The following is a 20,560-nucleotide window of genomic DNA, read 5'->3' on the forward strand; positions in this document are numbered from 1 at the left end:
GTGTTATTGCCTGTGTTAGGGCCCTAATGCAAAATGATAACTTACCCTGTCAGTTAATTGGTATGCTGCTTTAGTACACACTCGATAGAGCTCTCTACATGAATAATCTAAAGTTACTGCAAAAATCGCTTCCATCCAATGCATTTTCTGTCATAAATGTGTGCCTGAGAGTGGAAACCTGTAAATAAATGATTTCTGAATTTCAGGGGTTGATGCGCTATACATCATTTTCTCATATCACCTAATTACATGAAAGAATACATTCTCTATTTGTTCTGATGCTATGTATCAAGCTATATAAGAATAGTCCAAAGATGCTGGATTATTCTAAAGTTTCCTAGCTGACAAAGAATACAGATCTCTCCAGACTCAATATAAGAACTTTTAATTAAAGCAGACATGGTAAAGTTATAGCCCATAATGTTATAATGCAGATAATGGTGATTATTATTTTTGTTCTCTTTCCTTATAGAAGACACCTAAATGGAAGCAGTGAATCAAAGTAGGGTGACGGAATTCATTCTCTTAGGATTTACAGATGTCCCAGCATTGCAAATATTTCTTTTTACATTGTTTTCTCTTTTCTACTTGATCGCTTTGATGGGGAATTTCACCATAATCATGTTAACAGTCACCGACCCGAACCTTCACAACCCCATGTACTTTCTTCTCACCAACCTGTCTTTTCTAGACATGTGCTATTCATCGGTTACTGTTCCTAAGCTTTTGACCAACTTCTTGTCAGAGAGAACAACCATTACCTTCAATGGGTGCATCACACAGCTGCATTTTTTTCATTTCTTTGGGGGCACAGAAGCATTGATTCTTAGTGCCATGTCTTATGACCGCTATGTAGCAATCTGCAGTCCCTTACATTATCCAATTATTATGAATAGAAAAATATGTATTCTGCTGGCATTAAGCTCCTGGTTAATTGGTTTTCTCTATTCAACGGTGCACACTTGTTTAACAGCCAAATTACCTTTCTGTAAATTCAATAAAATTAGTCATTTCTACTGTGATATTAAACCCTTGTTGAAGCTGGCATGCACCAACACTCAGCTCAATGAACATCTGCTAAATATTGTCACTGGATTCATAGCAGTTAGCTCATTTTCCTTAATCTTAACATCTTATGTTTACATTGGTTCTTCTATTCTCAAAATGCGTTCAGCTCATGGAAGACAGAAAGCTATCTCTACCTGTGCCTCCCATTTGACCGTTGTTCTTTTCTATCATGGGACAGCTATCTGTACCTATCTGAGACCCACTTCAGAGCACTCCCTTGAACAAGATAAAGTCTCTGCGATTTTGTTCACTGTCTTAACTCCAGCGTTGAATCCCATTATCTATACTTTAAGGAATAAGGACGTGAAAGTCTCCTTCAGAAGAACAGTATTCAGAAAACTTGTATAGGAAGATTTTTGATGGGTGCAGCCAGGCTCCTTGAGAGGTGAAAATAGAAATACAAGAATTCCACTTGTCTCCCCTTCATGAACTGAGAGGATTTTGATGGAAAAGAGCATTCCCAGGGAGGCTAGCTTAAAGCAATATAATAAAATAAAAATGAGTGCTGTGAAAGACTGATACATATGGGATTATCCCTTTGCATTCGTTTAACAGAAGAGTTAATCAACAAATGAAGGGGCTCATTCACCAAGCTGAGTTAGGCAATTAACCATGTGAAAAATGTTGTTTTTGCACAGTAAATGGCCTAAAGTGGGGATAACGAAAGATAATTGAAATATCTCACTTTAATCTGCCCCGGCACTGTGGGTATTTAAATGAGTTCATTAGCATTTAAATGCATGCTAATGAGCTCATAAATACTGTAAACTATGTAAATCAAATAATGCAGATTGCTGAAACAAATTGCAGGCCACATTATTTGATTAGATCAGGGGTCGGGAACCCATGGCTCGCGAGCCAGATATGGCTCTTTTGAGGGCTGCATCTGGCTCGCAGACACGTGTCGCCATACTTCGCGGTTCCCCGCTGACCCAGCTGCTCCCCGGTCCTCCGCCGCCCGGGCTTAAAATGCTGTCAGCCCGGGCGGAACGCGGCAGGACAGCTGGAGTCAGCGGCACCGGCGTGCTCTCTTCTCCTCCCCCCCCCCCCCCGCGGCCCGGAAGAGGAAGTGGAGAGCATCGGGTGCCTGCGCGGGAAGAAGAGACCACACTAGCGTGGTCTCTTCTTCCGCGCAGGCACCCGATGCTCACCACTTCCTCTTCCGGGCCGCGGGGGGGAGGAGAAGAGAGCACGCCGACTGGAGTCATCCGGGTGCCTGCGCGGGAGTCATCGGGTGTCAGCCGGGTGCCAGCGCTGGAGTCATCGGGTGCCTGCGCGGGTCTTCCCGCGCAGGCACCCGATGCTCTCCACTTCCTCTTCCGGGCCGCGGGAAGAAGAGAGCACGCCGGTGCTCTCTTCTTCCCGCGGCCCGGAAGAGGAAGTGGAGAGCATCGGGTGCCTGCGCGGGAAGACCCGCGCAGGCACGCTAGTGTCCGACGGGAAGAAGACTGCAGCGCGGCTCGGAGGAAAATGAAAATCTTCAACCGCGGCCGATGGGACTCCGCCTTCGCGAGGGCTGAAAATGAAGGAGGTTAGCGTTGGGAGGTGGCTGCTGCTGCCGCGAGTTCCCGGGGGGGGGGAGAGAGAGAGTGAATGAGCGAGCAAGCATGTGTGTTTGAGATCCTGTGTGTGTGAGTGAGAGATTGCATGTATGTGAATGATTGAGAGCCTGTATATGTGAAAGAGAGTATGTCTGTGATTGAGATCCTGCCTGTGAGAGAGAGAGCATGAATGTAAGTTTACCATTGGGAACCTGTATGTGTAAGTTTGTAATTGAAAACCTGTTTGTTTGAAAGAGTATGTGTGTATGATTGAGATCCTTTGTGTGTGAGAGAGATCATGTGTATGTATGATTAAGAGCCTGTGTGTATAAGTAAGAGAGAGATCATGTGTGTCTGTGTCTGATTGACAGCTGGTTTAGGTGATGGAGCATGTGAGTGAGAGCCTGTGTTTAAATGAGAGAGAGAGACCATGTGTGTCTGTGTGATTGAGAGCTGATTTAGGTGAGGGAGCATGTGAGTATGTGATTGAGAGCCTGTGTTTAAATGAGAGAGACCATGTGTGTCTGTGTGTGATTGAGAGCTGATTTAGGTGAGGGAGCATGTGAGTATGTGATTGAGAGCCTGTGTGTAAATGAGAGAAAGAGAGGACATGTTTGTAAGCATGTGAATGAGAGTCTGTGTGTGAGAGAAAAAGACAGCATGTATTTATGTGATTGAAAGCCTGTGTGTGTGTAAGCGTGAAAAGATAGACAGCATGTGTGTAAATGTGTAATTAAGAGCCTATATAAGTGAGAGAGAAAAAACATTTGTATATGTGAGTGACTGAGAGCATGTGTGTATAGGTGTGTCATTGAGAGCCAGTGTGAGAGAGAGCGCTGGTATGTGACTGAGAGAGGAGAAAGTTCCAAGCAAACCACCCCACCTCCTGCTAATTCAGAACAATCTCAGGACACCTGGATATCAAACGTTCCCAGGTATGCAGAGCAAAAAAATGTTTGTATCCTTATTATTTTTCATTACTGGATCTTTGTGTCTGCTATTTTGAAATATTTTGTTGATATCTGGAAATGTTTTATATGAGTTTTTAATTATTGGATATTCCACTCATCAGCTGTTTCGAAATATGTTCTTTTTGTTAGTACAGTTTTACTGCTGATGATTTTATATTTCTTGATTTGTTTTATAAGGATGTGTGATGTTTCTTTTTTCCTTTGTTACACTGCATACAGAGACTCTGGCTTGTTGCAGTTTCCAATTCAGTTTTTGTCTGCATGCTTCTTGTTATGCGTTTTGGTCTCTTTATTCTATGTTAGGTGAGGGACAGCACGTGATTCAGGTGAGGTTTTCTGCTGGCGTGTAGTTTCTGTGTAGGACTCTATAGCAGCCTGACTTGGTCCGTTTTCCTAATAGGAGATGTATTGGTGTCTTAAGGCCTGGTGTAATATTTTCAGAGACTTATTGTACTTTAAAAGTGTGATCTTACATAAAATGCACACATTTACTTGTATTTAGTTTTAAACATATTGTATGGCTCTCATGGAATTACATTTTAAAATATGTGGCGTTTATGGCTCTCTCAGCCAAAAAGGTTCCTGACCCCTGGATTAGATATTAGCTACAACTCCTGCCTTGGGATGCCAACACACATCCTGAAGTTCCCAGAGTCCTGTCTTAAAGGGTCTGATGGCCCTGAGTAACCCCCTCCAAAAAAAGTTGATGGAAACCACAAGGATCTGCAAGACCCCCCCCCCCCCCCCGTCCCACCCCCTCCACCTGCTGCCCTTATATAAAATATTTTAAAAATCACTTTGTATCCTTATCACTAGCCCTGCCTTCAAATCTATCCCTTGTACTAAAAATATCTGACCCTGAAAGCCAGGATCCTCATTCCCACATTAGTCCACCTCTCAAAACCCCACCCCTTTCTCTAAAAAGAAGCCCTGGTGGTCTAGTGGCTCCCCCACCCTAGCCTGCCCTTCCTCACCTAGAAGTCCCTTGGGGTCTATAGTGGGCCTGGTGTGCCCTGCCTTTGCCACATCATAGGTGGGCGGCTTACAGGGCACTTCAGGCTCACACTGGATCACCAGGGACTTCTAGGTGAGGAAGGCAGTATCCATAGGAAGGGGGGGCAATAGACTACCAGGGATCATTTCCTGAAAAAAAGGGGCTGGATTCCACGGCATCACCAGGTCTTCTTTAAAGAAAAAGGGGCGGGGATCCCAGCTTTTAAGGTCAGAAGTTTTTAGTGAAAGGGAGGGGTTTTGATTGGGCCAAGGCTACACCAAAGCTACACAATGACTTTTTGTTTTCTAAAGGCTGCATCCAAGGGCAGTGGAGAGATTGGACAAGGAGCTCTATACAGACCCTGAGGTGGGCATCTACATTTACTCGGCGCCATCAGCCCCTTAAGAAATGGCGACCACACATTCCTACGACTGCCATCATGCAATGTTTGCGGGGCTTTCGCTCCCACAGTATTTTTTTTCCCTCAGCGAAAAATACTGCTGTTTAATGAATAAGCCCCAGAGGTTGAACTTAGGATAGATGCATTTCCGCTTGGTTTAAATTTGATAGAATATTTGGATTTTCCCTGTATCAGAAACATTTTCCAGATTTCTATCAGTAAATTTTATGTAAATTTGAAAAAATTGATTCCACTGTTTGGAAATTCCAAAGTAGACCATCTATTTCTGCAAACTCACCTTCTGATTTTTCAAATTGTCAATGCAGATCTGAAAAATGAATTTCAATTAGGGCTCATTTAATCAGGTCAATGAAACATCAAACATTTTCCAGAATTATTGATTTTTTTCATGCAGGTATTTTGAAGTCACTTGTGCATCTCTATTATCTGGTGTTAGCTAGTATTTGTATCCATCTCTTGCATATACATAAACTTAGGGAGAACAATTTTCAAATTCACACATGCAAAAAGAATTTTACCAGCACAAATCACTCAGTTGCCTGGAAATTGCTCATGTTAATACAGCTAAAAATATCCATGTGTTTGTATGGCTAAATAGCTGCAAAGATCAATTCTGATCTATTCGGCTAAGTAGTGGCAAAGCCACTACTAAAATTACCCTCCCCAAGGGAAATTTATTTAAAGAATTCTCTGCAATCTGCATTTCAGTATCAAGCTCCTTTGTCTTGTAATTCTCTGCCTTTGGACATTTGTTTGAAAGGCAATTACTTGAAATTCAGGAAATTGGTCAAATCCTGGCTTTTTATGAAAGCTTTTTATTAGCCATTGACTATTCCAACCTTTGAAGAAGTTTGTGTTTTATACTGTCTTATTTTTTGGAATATTTACAGAATATGGGGGGTTGGTCTTTCTTTGGTTTATTTTATTTTATTCTTGTTCTAGACCTTTTTGTTTTTATGATTTTAATATATATTTATATTAATTTGTTTTATACTGATTTTAGCTTAGTTAATGGTTGGCATTTTTTATTTTTTATTTTGTTTATCTTTTGTGCACTTGCATGTAAGTTGTACTGTTTTTTTTATTTTTATAGTACACCATTTTGCAATGATAATGAAAACTGAAATAAATATTACCATATCATTACTATTACTTAGCCAGATAAGTCTTTGTTGCTAATTATCCAGATAATTTGGAACTTGACCAGATAAATGTTGCTACTTAGCTGGATAAGTTGGAATTTATCTTGATAAGTGGCATGCAACTGCTATTCTCATGAATTTTTACATCTAACTTTAAAAATATATGTGTGAATATTTTACCTGCATAATTTACACCCACTATAAGTTAGGTTTTATGTATGTAAGTCAGGAGATTTTGTAACATGTACAAGGCAATTAAATTACCAGTTTGCCCAGTCCATCTGAAGGTCATTGAAACCCTCCTGGTTCTTCAGCCTCAAACCCTTATTTCACCCAGACCCATCTTCCTAGTCAGTTTTTCACTTTTAAGACATTTACAATCACTCACGCCAGATAAAGAGTAGAGATGTGCATTCATTTTTCACAAATTAGGCAATTTCAACGAAATTGCCTAATTTGGTATGGTTCAGGGGAACCGAAAAACAAACAGGAGTAGATTTTCAAAGGGGTACCCGTGTAAGATACGCGCATACCCCCCGAAAACCTACCCCAACCCCCCCCCCCCCTGCGCACACCGAGCCTATTTTGCAAAGGCTTGGCGGCGCACGCAAGCCCCGGGACGCGCGTAAGTCCCGGGGCTTGCAAAAAAGGGCGGTTGGGGGCGTGGCCAGGGGCCACGGTTTTGGATCGGGGGCATGTCCGGGGTCGTGTGGGCGATCCAGGGGCATGGCCGAGTGCCCCGACACAACGGCCTGTGTTGTGGCCTGCCGCGCCGGTGCGCGTAAGTTACTACTGCCCGGAGGCAGTAGTAACTTTTCCGATAAAGGTGGGGGGGTCTAGATAGGGCCGGGGGGGGGGGGGTTAGGTAGGGGAAGAGAAGAGAAGGTGTGGGGGGGTAGAAAGAAAGTTCCCTCCAAGGCCGCTCCGATTTCGGAGCGGCCTCGGAGAGAACGGGCAGCGCGCGCAAGTTGCACAAATGCGCACCCCCTTGCGCGCGCCAACCCCGGATTTTATAAGATACGTGCGGCTACGCGCGTATCTTATAAAATCCAGCGTACTTTTGTTCGCACGCGCGTAAATTTATAAAATCTACCCCATAGAATTTTTCCAAAATTTCAGAAAAATTCATTTTTCGGGTTAGTGTGCACTAACCCAAAAATTGGGGCCCCCCCCCCCCCCCCGAAAAAAAAAATCCTGAATTGCGGGAAAAACAAAATTTCCCTTGGGGGGCCCCGAAACGATTGCAAAAAACGATGCACATCTCTGATAAAGAGCAGATGTAAATATAAATGAATAGGTTGCCATACCTACTTGCATAAATTGCTTATAAAGTGGTAAATTTATATTACACCTGTAAATGTGGCCCTGCCTGAGCATGCCTGAGCCCATCCCTTTTTTACACGCACAAATGTATTTGCAACCCTTACCTATATATGTATTATTGCTGTTTTTAAAATAGCAAATATGTGAGTATATGCTATTTACAAGTATATATTTTTTTTTTATAATTAGTTTCTGCTTTTCACACTTTTTTCAGCATTTCAAAGCAGATTACGTTCAGGTACTGTAAGTATTTCCCTATCCCCAGAGGGCTTACAATTTAAGGTGGTCATATTCTATCACGTGCAATAAGTGGCTATCACCCCAAAAAGTCCCTTTTCATATGTGATAGCTTGCTGGAGGAGAAAGCCACAATAATGTAAGCACCATTATTGTCACCAATAGCACCACTTTTCACAGTGGCACAAAGGCTGCCAACTTTCACAGGGTCACAAGGAGCAACAGTGGGACTTGAACCCTGGTCTCCTGGTCCATAGGCCACCACTCTAACCACTAAGCTACTCCTCATTCACCTAAAGTCTTCCAAGGTGACAAATGTTGTTCAAACACTCTTTATCTTCTTTCCATCAACAAATATCACTCCTTACGAACAGTTTCATTATGGCATAAGTTCCATAACTCTGTTTGCAATAGATCATATCTTCTAATTAGAATCTTCAGCATTGGACACTAATGCCCAGAGTAAAAAAAAATTATTTTGGTTCATTAATTAATTTCATGAGCCACCTCAATTTGTTTCATTAGTTTCAAATCAAATGAAAAATGTTCATGAATTTGTTTGATTCCTTTTTGTTGTATGAAGAAGTCAAAGGAAGACGGCCACATTGACTTCACTGTAAAAGATAAATGGACCGGGGCCCAGGGCCAGGCCCAGGCCCAACTAAGGCTGAGTCCCATCATCCAGACTTAGGTCCAGGCCCAGCCATTAGAGGAAGGTGGGTACAGTGATGTCACTGCAGTGCATTTTCAAGGCAAAGGATGTCATTTTTAGTCACCGTATAAAGAAAAAAATCCTAAAAAGGTCAGCCTCTATGTCTGGGCCTCAGGCATGGGCTAGGGTTTTGGCAACAGTACCTGGCTTGTCCAGGCCTCAGTGTTGGAGCCAAACAATTGTTTGAAAGTTAACCTCATTTGTTTAAAAGTTTTAGCCTCTTTTGTTTAATTCGTGGGTCCCCAAAAACAAATGGAGCACTTCCCACAAATGAAACAATATGTCATTCATTTTCTTTGTTTTCCCTCCTGACATACCTACAGTACCTGAATGCAATCTACTTTGAAGTGCCAGAAAAGCAGACTATAATACATCAAATAAATAAGTCCTATTGACATGAATGACTCCATTTAAGTAAATGGACCCATTCTACTCTGTGGAGCTCTCTGTGGGTGGTCATGTGGGAGTCTCCATAGCAACCAGCCTTTGCCTGTGACTCATGTGTGATCTCACAGAATTGGCAGGATGTGTCAGCAAGGAAAACAGAAAGCCAACTTATCAGAGTGAAGCATTTTTCCAATTCAGCTAATCGCTGCTCTGTGGATCCAGTGACATTGATCCTTACTTCTGAGCATTTGATCTTTGGTAATCCAATGAACAGTGTGCTTTGTTGAGCTCTCTGACAACAGTGTTCAACAGTGATTTTCTGCTTTTAACACAAGAAACATTACATAAAAATCCCATTCCTTTGGTTGTTGTTCTTTTGTATTGGTAATTTTTGACACCTTACAGTCACTCCCACTAAGAAAGGAAGGTTTTTGCTTTCACAGCTATCCTCTCCCTTTTGGGGGAGTTCTGGGAGTGATTTTGGACTAGCTACAATGAGCCAGTTACAAACAGTGCCCAAGACACAGCGTATTCTTTTCTCTCTGTCTGGGAATGTAATGCACCATCCGGTGTCTGAAACAGGCACTTGCAAGGGTCACTTTTGTTTGTGGCTCCTGTGGTTGCATCAGTATTAGTACACATAGAGCAGAGCAGTATCTGTCATCTATGCTGTTAGCACTATGGACACTAGTGTGAAGAGTAAAATATTGCATTGTCACTGTGTAAAATATTGCATTGTCTCTGTCGGTACACGTTCATTCACTAATAAAGATTAAAACATCACTATCATTTAAATACCAGTAAGTACTGCATCTAATAAATAAAATCCCATCATGTCAGGGAACGGAGAGGCTGAGGCAAGCCCATAGGTGGCAGAGGAGTCTCTAAAACAGTGAATCCCCCAAGAAAAATAAAGAGGGAGTTTTTTCAAATAAAAAATGTCAGGAAAGGCAGGCATCTCCAGCAGTAAGGAATTGAAATAAAGAGGGGATGGGCTTCCACCACCTGTTTTTTTCCCTTTTGCTTTGGAGGGAAGGGAAAGGGTAGGCACTAGAAGCAGCAGGGCACTACCAGTGCCATTAAAGGTAGAAGTGTAAGTCCTAAAAGCACCATCAGCACAATCCATTTTAGTTAGTCCTGAAGAGGCAGTAAAATTCCCAAAAGTGGAAATGGGAGAGCTGTGAGTTCAATACACTAGTTTTGGAGGATTAGTTAGCAATGTCTTAGCCTTCACTTCAGTGATGGGGGAGAGAGAGGCAGGAGTTGATGTTGATGAGGGAGAGTAGGTGATAATGAAGGTAAAGAGGATGAGTGATGCTCCTGCTGTCGTTCTCAGGGTTCATTTGCCTCCACCTCTACTTTAGTGCCAACATCATCCACCCCAAGGATTCAGACAGAGGCAAGGAATCACAAAAGAAATCTGTGATTTGGGGGCACTTTCAAATGAGGGAGGACCCATGTTTTGTTTAGTGTAATTGTTGTGCAAGGACATCATCCAAGGCAAGCAAGTAGGCCATTTATCAAATTCTGGGATAGTGCATCACCTGGAGCAGCATCATCCTCATCAACATTCAGTTGGGGATGGTAGAAGCAGAAGTCAGGTGACCCCTTCTTCAATCCAGAGGACACTGTTTAAAAATAGATGAGTGCTCCTCAAGCTGATCCCATGCCCTCGGCTTCTTCCACAAGTCAGGTGGCAGTCCAGCATCTGCAGCACCTCACTATACTTCATAAGTGATAGCCCACAAAGGAGGAAATGAGGTGGTGTTTGGTTGCACTATCCTGGGGAAAGAAGCAGACAGCAACCAAAGTGGTAACCAGGAGCATTGGTGAATTGATTTATTTAGATGATCAGCCCCTCGGATAGTGGAGAATGTGGGTTTCAACCATTTCTTCAGGTGTTAGCAACCAACTTTAGTAGAAAGGTCATCCACAGTCTGTACAATCAGAGCCATAGTTGCATCCAGGTGCTGCTGGTCAAGGCAGAGGGGAGTAGTGTGCATTTCACTAGCAACATCTGAAAAGCTACAAATGCTTCACACTTTTTTTTTTCTCTTTGAAGGCATACTGGTGAGATACGGCTGAGTTAGGGGCAGGCAGCAGCTTCATAGGGGATGGAGTACCAAAGTGCTCGAGAGCTTTGTTCCACACCCACCTGGAGGATGAGGCTCATACCTTTGTCAATATTTTTGCAGCCATTAGAGAGATGCTGGAGCACTTGCAGTTTGATCTCGAGATCCAGAAGTCAAAGCACAGGTTTCTTTGTGACTGACAATGGCTCTAAAGGCAGTCTCCAATGAGTAATATCAGGATGTACAAACCTTTGTTCACACTCTGAATCTTGTCGTAAAAGAGGCCCTGGGGCTGGGATCAAGGGACCCAGAGAATGTTTACCTGCATGAGTTAATAGAGAAGTGCAGGAGAATCGCTAGGCATTTCCATAGAAGTATGAAGGTGGGGCAGTTTTCCATGAAAAGCAGGATAATTTTGAAATGTCTCACAACCATCTCATTCAAAATGTGGAATTCCATGTACAGAATTTACAGAGGTTAGTGGAGCAGCAGACATGCCTTCATGATCTGTCTTGAGAAATGGAGATAGGTGTGTAGTGTCCCCTAGGACATCATGACTGGGTAATCATGAGACAGCTGGTGAAAATCCTGAAGCCCTTTAAGGATGTCTTTGAGGAGTTAAGTGCCAGAACTGTCACCTTGGAAATGTCACCCCAATAGTAAACATCCTGTTAGATAAGTTGGAGGCTTTCAACAGGAATAGGAAATGACAGCTGAGGTGCTGAGTGGTTTGGACTCCTTGCAAAAGCAGGTGACAGGTGATCCCCCATGTGAAAGGGAGATTTATCCTCCAGGTGAACAATCTGATATATATAAAGAGGATGCTGACAAAGAAGATCTGTGAACTAGAGTGGCAGAGGCTGAGGCAGAATAGTGATATAGCAGAGGAGAAATCACTATCAGCGGGCATCTTAGACAACAGTACAAGTCAGAGCAGCATGTTGCCTGGAAACAATCCTCACTTCTGGCACAAGCAATTGAAAAAGCAGCTGGAAAGAAAGACACACAATCTATCCAATAAAAAGAAACAGCAGAACAAATCTCTATGACAATCTATCTCGCAGACACCACATGCTATCTCGCAGAGCCACTGCTATTACTAGCAACGGTAACATGGAATAGACTTAGTTTTTGGGTACTTGCCAGGATCTTTTGGCCTGGGTTGGCCACTGTTGGAAACAGGATGCTGGGCTTGATGGACCCTTGGTCTGACCCAGTATGGCATGTTCTTATGTTCTTATTAAGGATATAGACACAGATGTGTTCTGTCCCCAGCAGTGGGAACATGTTTGTATCTGTACATATTATAGTTTAACTGTGTTTAGTGCAGTCCTCCCTTCTGAGGATTCTTGATACTGAAACACTTTTTGTAACCCATGATAAAAGTCTGTGAGCCTTTGCCTTTAAGAGGAGCCTTTGCCCTTAAGAGAAGCTCCCTCCCCCCTCCACTTTCTCTCACTATTGGAAGAGCTTGAATGCCCCTCAATCTAACTTGAGTCTTCCTAGGTGCCTTATAGGCTCAAGGGACTGCCCTTCATGCTCCCCCTGTGTCACATGGTTCTTAGGCTCGCTGCCATTGGACCTTGCCCCCTGCCCCCAGCTTGTGGAGGTGTTCCCTTTAGCAGCTCTCGATGAGAGTTCAGTTCACCCCTTGCATGCTTCTGAGCCAGGAGCGCTCTGTAATACTCCCTGAAACAATCGGGTTTTTTACTTTCTCTCTTACTGCCTTTGTCTGAAGACTAAATCAGCCTCATTTCCCTCATGCTTCCTACCTCTACCATAAACTAACTCCTGCAACACAAGAGACCTCCTTCTCCCTCCTGCTACCCTGTCTCCAGTTACCAAAGATCTTTGCTAGGAGCTCACGTTTGAAATGCAACAATTTTAAGTAGAATTTACCTGTACAATAAATAATTTCAAACTTAAAGAATCTTTGTCTTGATGACTGATTGGAGAGAAAGTTTAACTGCCTGAATCGGAAAAAGCACAGATGTATACCTGATTCAGAACAAGATGTATTGGCATATTGGTTCCACAAGTATAACATCTGGCCAGACCTAGCTAGAGTGGCTTAGTGCTATCTTTCTTGCCTACCAACTAGCATGCCAGTGAAAGAGTGATTTAATGACAGGAAACATCATGAGCCCTCATCGCTCAAGGCTGACACCTCATTTGATGGAAAATCTAGTGTTTCTCAAAATCAATCTGCCTTTGCTAGGGTTTCCAGATTTTCCATCCAAGAGTCAAGATGAAGGAAAGCTATTTCAAGGTTCTGCCTGTCTGCCTGCTGTGCCTTAAATATCAGCAGTGGAGCCTTACATCCAGCATCCAGAAATATCCACTGACTGCATCTGGCTACGGTGTTCCGATGACGTAAGCGAAGAGCGACTAAGGCGGGGGATTTAAACCTCCGCTCCAGCCCTAATCGCTCCTTTTGCCTGCCGATCACCGCGACAAACGGAACGGATCCCCGCACCACGATCCTGTAGGCGCTGGGAGAAGGGCCGCGCAGCCGGCGCAGGACCCATCGGGGTAAGGCCTTAACTTCTCGCCCTACCTCCGACGGCCCCACACCGGCCACGAGGCTGCACACACGATACAAAGCCGAATTTTACTTACCTCCAGCCGGCCTCCCCTTGCCGCCACGAGTCGCCCGAGTTGAGTCGCACGGCCGATGACGTCAGCGAAGAGCGACTAAGGCGGGGGATTTAAACCTCCGCTCCAGCCCTAATCGCTCCTTTTGCCTGCCGATCACCGCGACAAACGGAACGGATCCCCGCACCACGATCCTGTAGGCGCTGGGAGAAGGGCCGCGCAGCCGGCGCAGGACCCATCGGGGTAAGGCCTTAACTTCTCGCCCTACCTCCGACAGCCCCACACCGGCCACGAGGCTGCACACATGATACAAAGCCGAATTTTACTTACCTCCAGCCGGCCTCCCCTTGCCGCCACGAGTCGCCCGAGTTGAGTCGCACGGCCGATGACGTCAGCGAAGAGCGACTAAGGCGGGGGATTTAAACCTCCGCTCCAGCCTTAATCGCTCCTTTTGCCTGCCGATCACCGCGACAAACGGAACGGATCCCCGCACCATGATCCTGTAGGCGCTGGGAGAAGGGCCGCGCAGCCGGCGCAGGACCCATCGGGGTAAGGCCTTAACTTCTCGCCCTACCTCCGACGGCCCCACACCGGCCACGAGGCTGCACACACGATACAAAGCCGAATTTTACTTACCTCCAGCCGGCCTCCCCTTGCCGCCACAAGTCGCCCGAGTTGAGTCGCACGGCCGATGACGTCAGCGAAGAGAGACCAAGACGTCCGTCTTCCCATAAAGCCCAATGCAATCTAGGCGTCACGCGCCGAGCGTCACGCGCCGAAGGAGCGCGACAAAGGGGCCTGCCCCTTTGAACGCCCCTTCGAGCAGCCCCTTCAAACAGCCCCGAAGATATTGTTTCCGTGTTTCATGGTCGCTCCTTAGTGGTTTTCTCCAAGCGGACGCGGAACATATGCAGTAAGTCCAACGCCTTCTGCCACGCTCTCACCCGATATGCCTCTACAGCACCTCGCATGTACAACCTAAGCAAAGCCTTCCAAACAGTCACGCTATCGACCTCCAAGGACAGAAACACCACCAACAATCGGTCAGACAACTCCTTTCACAACTAATGAGGACAGAGCATTCTTCCAGATGAACCAACAAACTTACAAACACTTCCAAAAACTCCCCAACCTCATCAATCAGACAGACACCTTCTTTCAACCATTCGTCTCAGACCAAACCTCCTCCAGAATTCCACGCATCATGCACACTTACAACATCCCCATCATTCACAACCAAAGGAGAATACCTTCAACTAATACCACTAACGTCATACAAAAAAGAATCATCCCTATCATGACATCTCCATTAAACCAACTTCTAGGCCTCACACTTCTCTCAGTCACCCTCTTCAACGCGCAATCCTTAACTAAGAAGACACATATTCTCAATGATTACCTTGTGGATTCCAACCCAGACATCTGTGCCATCACAGAAACCTGGTTAAAAAACTCGGACATAGCCTTAACCAACCAACTACCCATCCAGACCTATGACATTTTCACCTTCCATAGACACAAAAAAAGGGGAGGCGGACTTCTTCTTGCCTCCAAGAAAGAACTCAGACTGACCGCTCTCTCAATCAAGACAGAGTCCAAATTGGAAATGGGTCTAGTCAAGTCAAAACATCTACAAATACTCTTAGTCTACGCTCCCCCGGGAGTTCTAGAAACGGACCCTTCACCTCTTATAGAATCCATCGTGAAACATATTAACTCAGACCTTCCAACAATGATCATTGGGGATTTCAACCTCCATACAAACGCAACACCTCTTTCTGCAAACTGCGAAGCCCTCCTCACCACCCTCGGTGCTATGGGATTCACTCCGACCATCAACAGCCCTACACATAAAGCTGGACACACTCTGGATCAAATATTCATCAACTCCAATTTCACTTGCAAAGGAGAACCTTCCTGTACCCCAATCCCTTGGTCAGATCATTTCCTGATAGAATCCTCCTTCTCCACACACAAACAGACACACACCGCCACACACCTGTCCACCATTCAATTCAGGAAAGCATGTCCATCGGATACACTCAGCGATCAGCTCTCCAAAGAACTCTCTAACTTAGACTTAACCAACCCCGACTCAGCCCTTTCCTCCTGGCAAAAGATCACAGAAGCTGTCGCAAATAAATGGTGCCCTATGGTCTCCAAAACAATCAACCCAACAAAAAAGGGAAATCAACCCTGGTTCAGTGCTGAACTTAAACAAATGAAACAGACCTTACGCCATAAAGAAAATAGATGGTGCAAAACCCCCAACACCTCTACACTTTCTACATACAAGGGATTCTTACATCACTACAGGACCGCCATTCTACAGAAAAAAAAGGAATACTATGCAAACAAAATACATCATTTCCAATATGATGCCCAGGCCCTATTCGCCTACGTGACACAAATCACCAAATCTACCCCCCCACCTATTCCAGATGAACATGCTCTTCACAAGGCTAATGAACTCGCTTCATTCTTTCAACAGAAGATCTTAAATACTCTCGCCCTCCTGCCTTCAAATACTACACCTCCCAAATCTCGTGAGAATCCCCAGTCTCTCACCAGACCTAAATTCGACAGTTTTGAGTCAATCTCCACCAAAGATATTGAATCCCTCTTAAAAAGGCAGAAACCATCAAGCCATCCGGCCGATAACATCCCATCGAGACTCCTGCTTCTCATCCCAAATGCGATCTCAGGACCTCTGACCAGTATCATAAACAGTCTTCTAACACAAGGAAGCTACCCAGACAGTCTAAAAACCGCCTCACTCAAGCCCCTCCTCAAGAAACACAACTTAGATCTGAATGTTTTAGCTAATTTCAGACCCATCTCGAACCTCCCATTCGTTGCCAAACTAACAGAGAAACTGGTAAACACCCAACTTTCTGAATATCTCAAAGAACACAAGATCCTATACCCATCGCAATATGGTTTTCGTAAATCACGCAACACAGAGACCCTTCTCATTTCACTTACTGACCATATTATCATGGGGTTAGACAAAGGACACTCCTTTCTGTTAATCCTGTTAGACATCTCAGCGGCATTTGACACCGTCAACCATACCATCCTGCTGGATCGCCTAACAGACATCGGCATCTCCGGATCTGCCCACAACTGGTTCAAGTCCTTCCTCAGCAATAGGACTTTCAAAGTCAAAATCAACAATAAAGAGTCACCCATAACTAAATCAACTCTTGGCGTACCTCAGGGTTCCTCCCTATCTCCTACCCTCTTTAATATTTACCTCCTCCCCCTCTGCCAACTGTTAACAGACCTCAACCTAATTCATTATCTGTATGCAGACGACGTACAGATTCTAATCCCAATAACAGAATCAATCTCAAAAGCGCTCACCCATTGGAACAACTGCCTTCTATCCATCACTAACCTACTTAACAGCTTAAACCTGGTTCTCAACGCCTCTAAGACAGAGCTGCTCCACATCTCCTCAAACGAAATCAATATCTCCCCACCATCACCACATAGCCCTCACATTACCTGCAAGCAGGTTAGAGACCTTGGGGTAATACTAGACAATCGACTAAACCTTAAGAAAATGGTCAACACAACTTCCAAAGACTGTTTCTTCAGATTACAGATTCTGAAACGTCTTAAACCACTCTTATTCTTCCACGACTTCAGGACAGTCCTCCAAGCGCTACTGTTCGCCAAAATAGACTACTGCAGCGCCCTTTTCCTAGGCCTCCCCAAATCCACTACCAAACCACTGCAGATGTTATAAAATGCGGCTGCGAGATTGCTGACCAGTACCAGCCACAGCGAACACATCTCTCCCATCCTCAGGAACCTACACTGGTTACCAGTTAATTTCAGAATTCTATACAAATCAATTACAGTAATTCATAAAGCTATCCATCATCATCTTCAACTCGACCTGGAAATTCCATGCAAACTCTACTCCTCTAACAGACCAACCAGAGATACTCTCAAAGGCACTCTGAAATTCCCTCCTACTAAAGCCTCACGCCTCTCGATGACAAAGGACAGAGCTTTTTCAATAGCTGGCCCATCTATTTGGAATAGCATCCCATCAAGCCTCAGAGTAGAGCCTTGCCTGTTAACTTTTAGAAAACGACTTAAAACCTGGCTCTTTCACCAAGCCTTCGCCGACCCACCAGACAATCACTAGTTGTCCGTCATGCCTACCCGTCACTGTGTTCATTCTCACGAATGGACTCTGACTCTTCCAGATTAAAGCACCATTAAGCTTTAACCCGTACGCACTATGGTATCACTTTGTATTTATTTATTTCCTGCCTCGTCTTCCTTCCAGCTTCCTGCAAGCTTCCAAGTTCTCTTACCCTGTTGATTGTAACTTTGACTCATTCCTACCTATTGTGAACCGACATGATGTGTCCTACGAATGCCGGTATATAAAAATTGTTAAATAAATAAATAAATAAATACCTTTCGTTTACTTGAATTGCTACCCCAGTTATATTCTTGTTTATTGTAAACCGATCCGATATGGTTATTTACTATGAAGGTCGGTATATAAAACTGTTAAATAAATAAATAAATAAATAAATAAATACGAGAAATGGGGCCTACATTCAACATCCAGCAATATCCACTGACTGAATCTGCCTGCCTTGTTAAAAACACCATCAGTAGGGCCTACATACAACATCCAGTGACATCCACTAACAGAATCTGCCTGCTGTGTTCCCAACACCACCACTAGGTCCATACCCTTCCATACACACCACTGCTACCTCCTAGACCTGAAATGCTAGCATAAGAAACAAACAGAATCCAGATACCTACTGTGTCCCTAATACCACCAGTTGGGCCACATTCCTCTGTGGATGCCGCTGCTGCCTCCTAGGCCCAAAATGGCAGCCATGGGCTGAAACGAACAGACAGAATCTAGATACCCGCTGTGTCCCCAATACCACCTGTGGGTCCACATTCCTCCATACATGCTGCTGCTGCCTCTCACATGTGAAATGATGGCCCAAGGTCGAAATACACAGGGGATGATAAGTTAGCTGGATACAGATATCCAGCTAACTTAACCAGGATATTCAGTAGCGAGGCAGTGCCTCTTAATATACCTGGCTATGTTAAAGATAGCTGGATATGTATATCTAGCTAACTTTTGATGAGCCCTATGGTGTGGACAGAGTTTGCCAGATAGATTACTGGCTAACTCGAATATCGGAGTTAGCCAGTTAACCTATCTGGCTAACTCTGCTACTCCCCATAATTCCTACCTTCTGACCCAGGAATGCCTCCAACTTCTCCAGTTAAATTATATCAAGATAATGAGTTATCCAGTTAGAATGTAGCTGGATAACCAATTTAATATTGCAGCTAAGCCATTTAGATAGATAACTTTTCAGTTATCTGGCTAAATGGCTTTTGAATATCGGCCTCTCAGAATCCAGATACCTGCTGTGTCCCCAACATGCCAATTGGGCTACACTTCTCTGTATATGCTGATGCTGCCTCCTGAGCCCAAAATGGGTCAGCTCATGGGCCCAAACAAACAGAGGCAGGGGAGAAGAAAAGAGGGTTCGCACTCACAAAGACGGGAGTAGCTGGCTTGTTACGGCGGTTACTACCCCAAACCAAATGTGCCTGATACTTCACTTTCGATGCACATCCAGCATGGCTCTCTGCTTCAACGGCATGGGAGAAGACTTATACTTCACGCATATCCAGCATAGCTCCCTGCTTCAACGGCAGGGGAGAAGGAAAAACAACCAATAAGTGCTGTATAACATAGTCTGGGTAAAACAAATAAGCATGGGTGCAGCTTGCTTATTGCAGCGGCTTCTACCCCTAACTAATCAAGCTAGATATTTCACTTGGATACAGCTCCATCACTGCTCTCTACATTAAAGGTGGGGGTGGAAGGGAAATAGAACCAAGAGCTAAGAGAAACAGATAAGTATGAGAGAAAAAATGTGTGAAGCTTGCTGGGCAGACTAGATGGGCCATTTGGTCTTCTTCTGCCGTCATTTCTATGTTTCTATGTTTCAGTTTCCTGTTTCGTCCCCACCACCACCACCAGGTTTATATCCCTAAGTATATGCTGCTGCTGTCTTCTTAGCCTGAAATGAAAGCCAAAGGGCTAAAACAAACAGAATCCAGTTAACTGTTCTGTTCCCAAACTTCTCCATACATGGGCCAAACTTCTCCATACATGCTTCTTCTGCTTCTTAGGCCTGAAATGCCAGTGTAAGGGCCAAAACACATGGAATCCAGATATATGCTGTGTCCCCAATACAAGTACTAGGGCCTGACACATCCTGCTTCAGCCTGCCTTGCCCTATACAACAACACTGGGGCCAACATGCACTGACTCCATCTGCCTGCCTTGCCCAGTAAACCACCACTGGGGCCAAAAGGCATAGATGCCATCTGCCTGCCTTGCTCCTTGCACTACTACTAGGACCAACATGCATGAACTCCATCTGTCTGCCTAGCCCCATATATCAACACTGGGGCCAAAATGAATTGACAATATTTGCCTGTTTTACCCCGAATTCCACTACTTGGGCCAACATGCACTGACTCCATCAGTCTGCCTTGCCCCATATTCCAGGGGTGGCCAATTCAGTTCCTTGAGAGCTACAACCAGCCAGGTTTTCAGGATATCCACAATTTTATTTTATTTATTTAGGGTTTTTATATACCAGCATTCATGAAAAATCACATCATGCTGGTTTACATTATAACAAGGAGTGCAGGACAACATAAAACTGTAAACTCGTGCATAGGAAATGAAGTTACAATGAACAAGGGTAATGGAACTAGGAGAAGAGAGAGAAAGGCATGAGTAAGTTAACATCTTAGTTAATTATTTACAGAGCTGGAGTGGAAACATTTTTTGAGTAGATGAAGTGAGATTTAGGAGTGTTCTGGGAAGGCTTGTTTAAATAGCCAGGTTTTGAGTCTTTTTCGAAATGTAAGGAGGCAAGGTTCATGGCGAAGATTCGTGGGAATGGAGTTCCAGAGAGAAGGTCCGGCTGTCGAAAAGGCCCGTTCTCTCAGGGTTATATGCCACGTGAATTTCGTATTAGGTACCTGGAGGGTTCCTCTGTATGCTTCTTTGG

General features: G+C 44.4%; 1 protein-coding gene across 1 annotated transcript; it reads left to right on the forward strand.

Moving 5' to 3' along the window:
- The first annotated feature begins 483 nt into the window (after window positions 1–483).
- LOC115077810 (olfactory receptor 12D2-like) lies at window positions 484–1,416 on the forward strand. Its single transcript, XM_029580097.1, has one exon. It carries the CDS (start codon window positions 484–486, stop codon window positions 1,414–1,416), a length of 933 nt encoding a protein of 310 aa, XP_029435957.1.
- Window positions 1,417–20,560: the final 19,144 nt, after the last annotated feature.

Source organism: Rhinatrema bivittatum, chromosome 16 (assembly GCF_901001135.1).
Source record: "Rhinatrema bivittatum chromosome 16, aRhiBiv1.1, whole genome shotgun sequence".
NCBI classification, from domain to species: Eukaryota; Metazoa; Chordata; class Amphibia; order Gymnophiona; family Rhinatrematidae; genus Rhinatrema; species Rhinatrema bivittatum.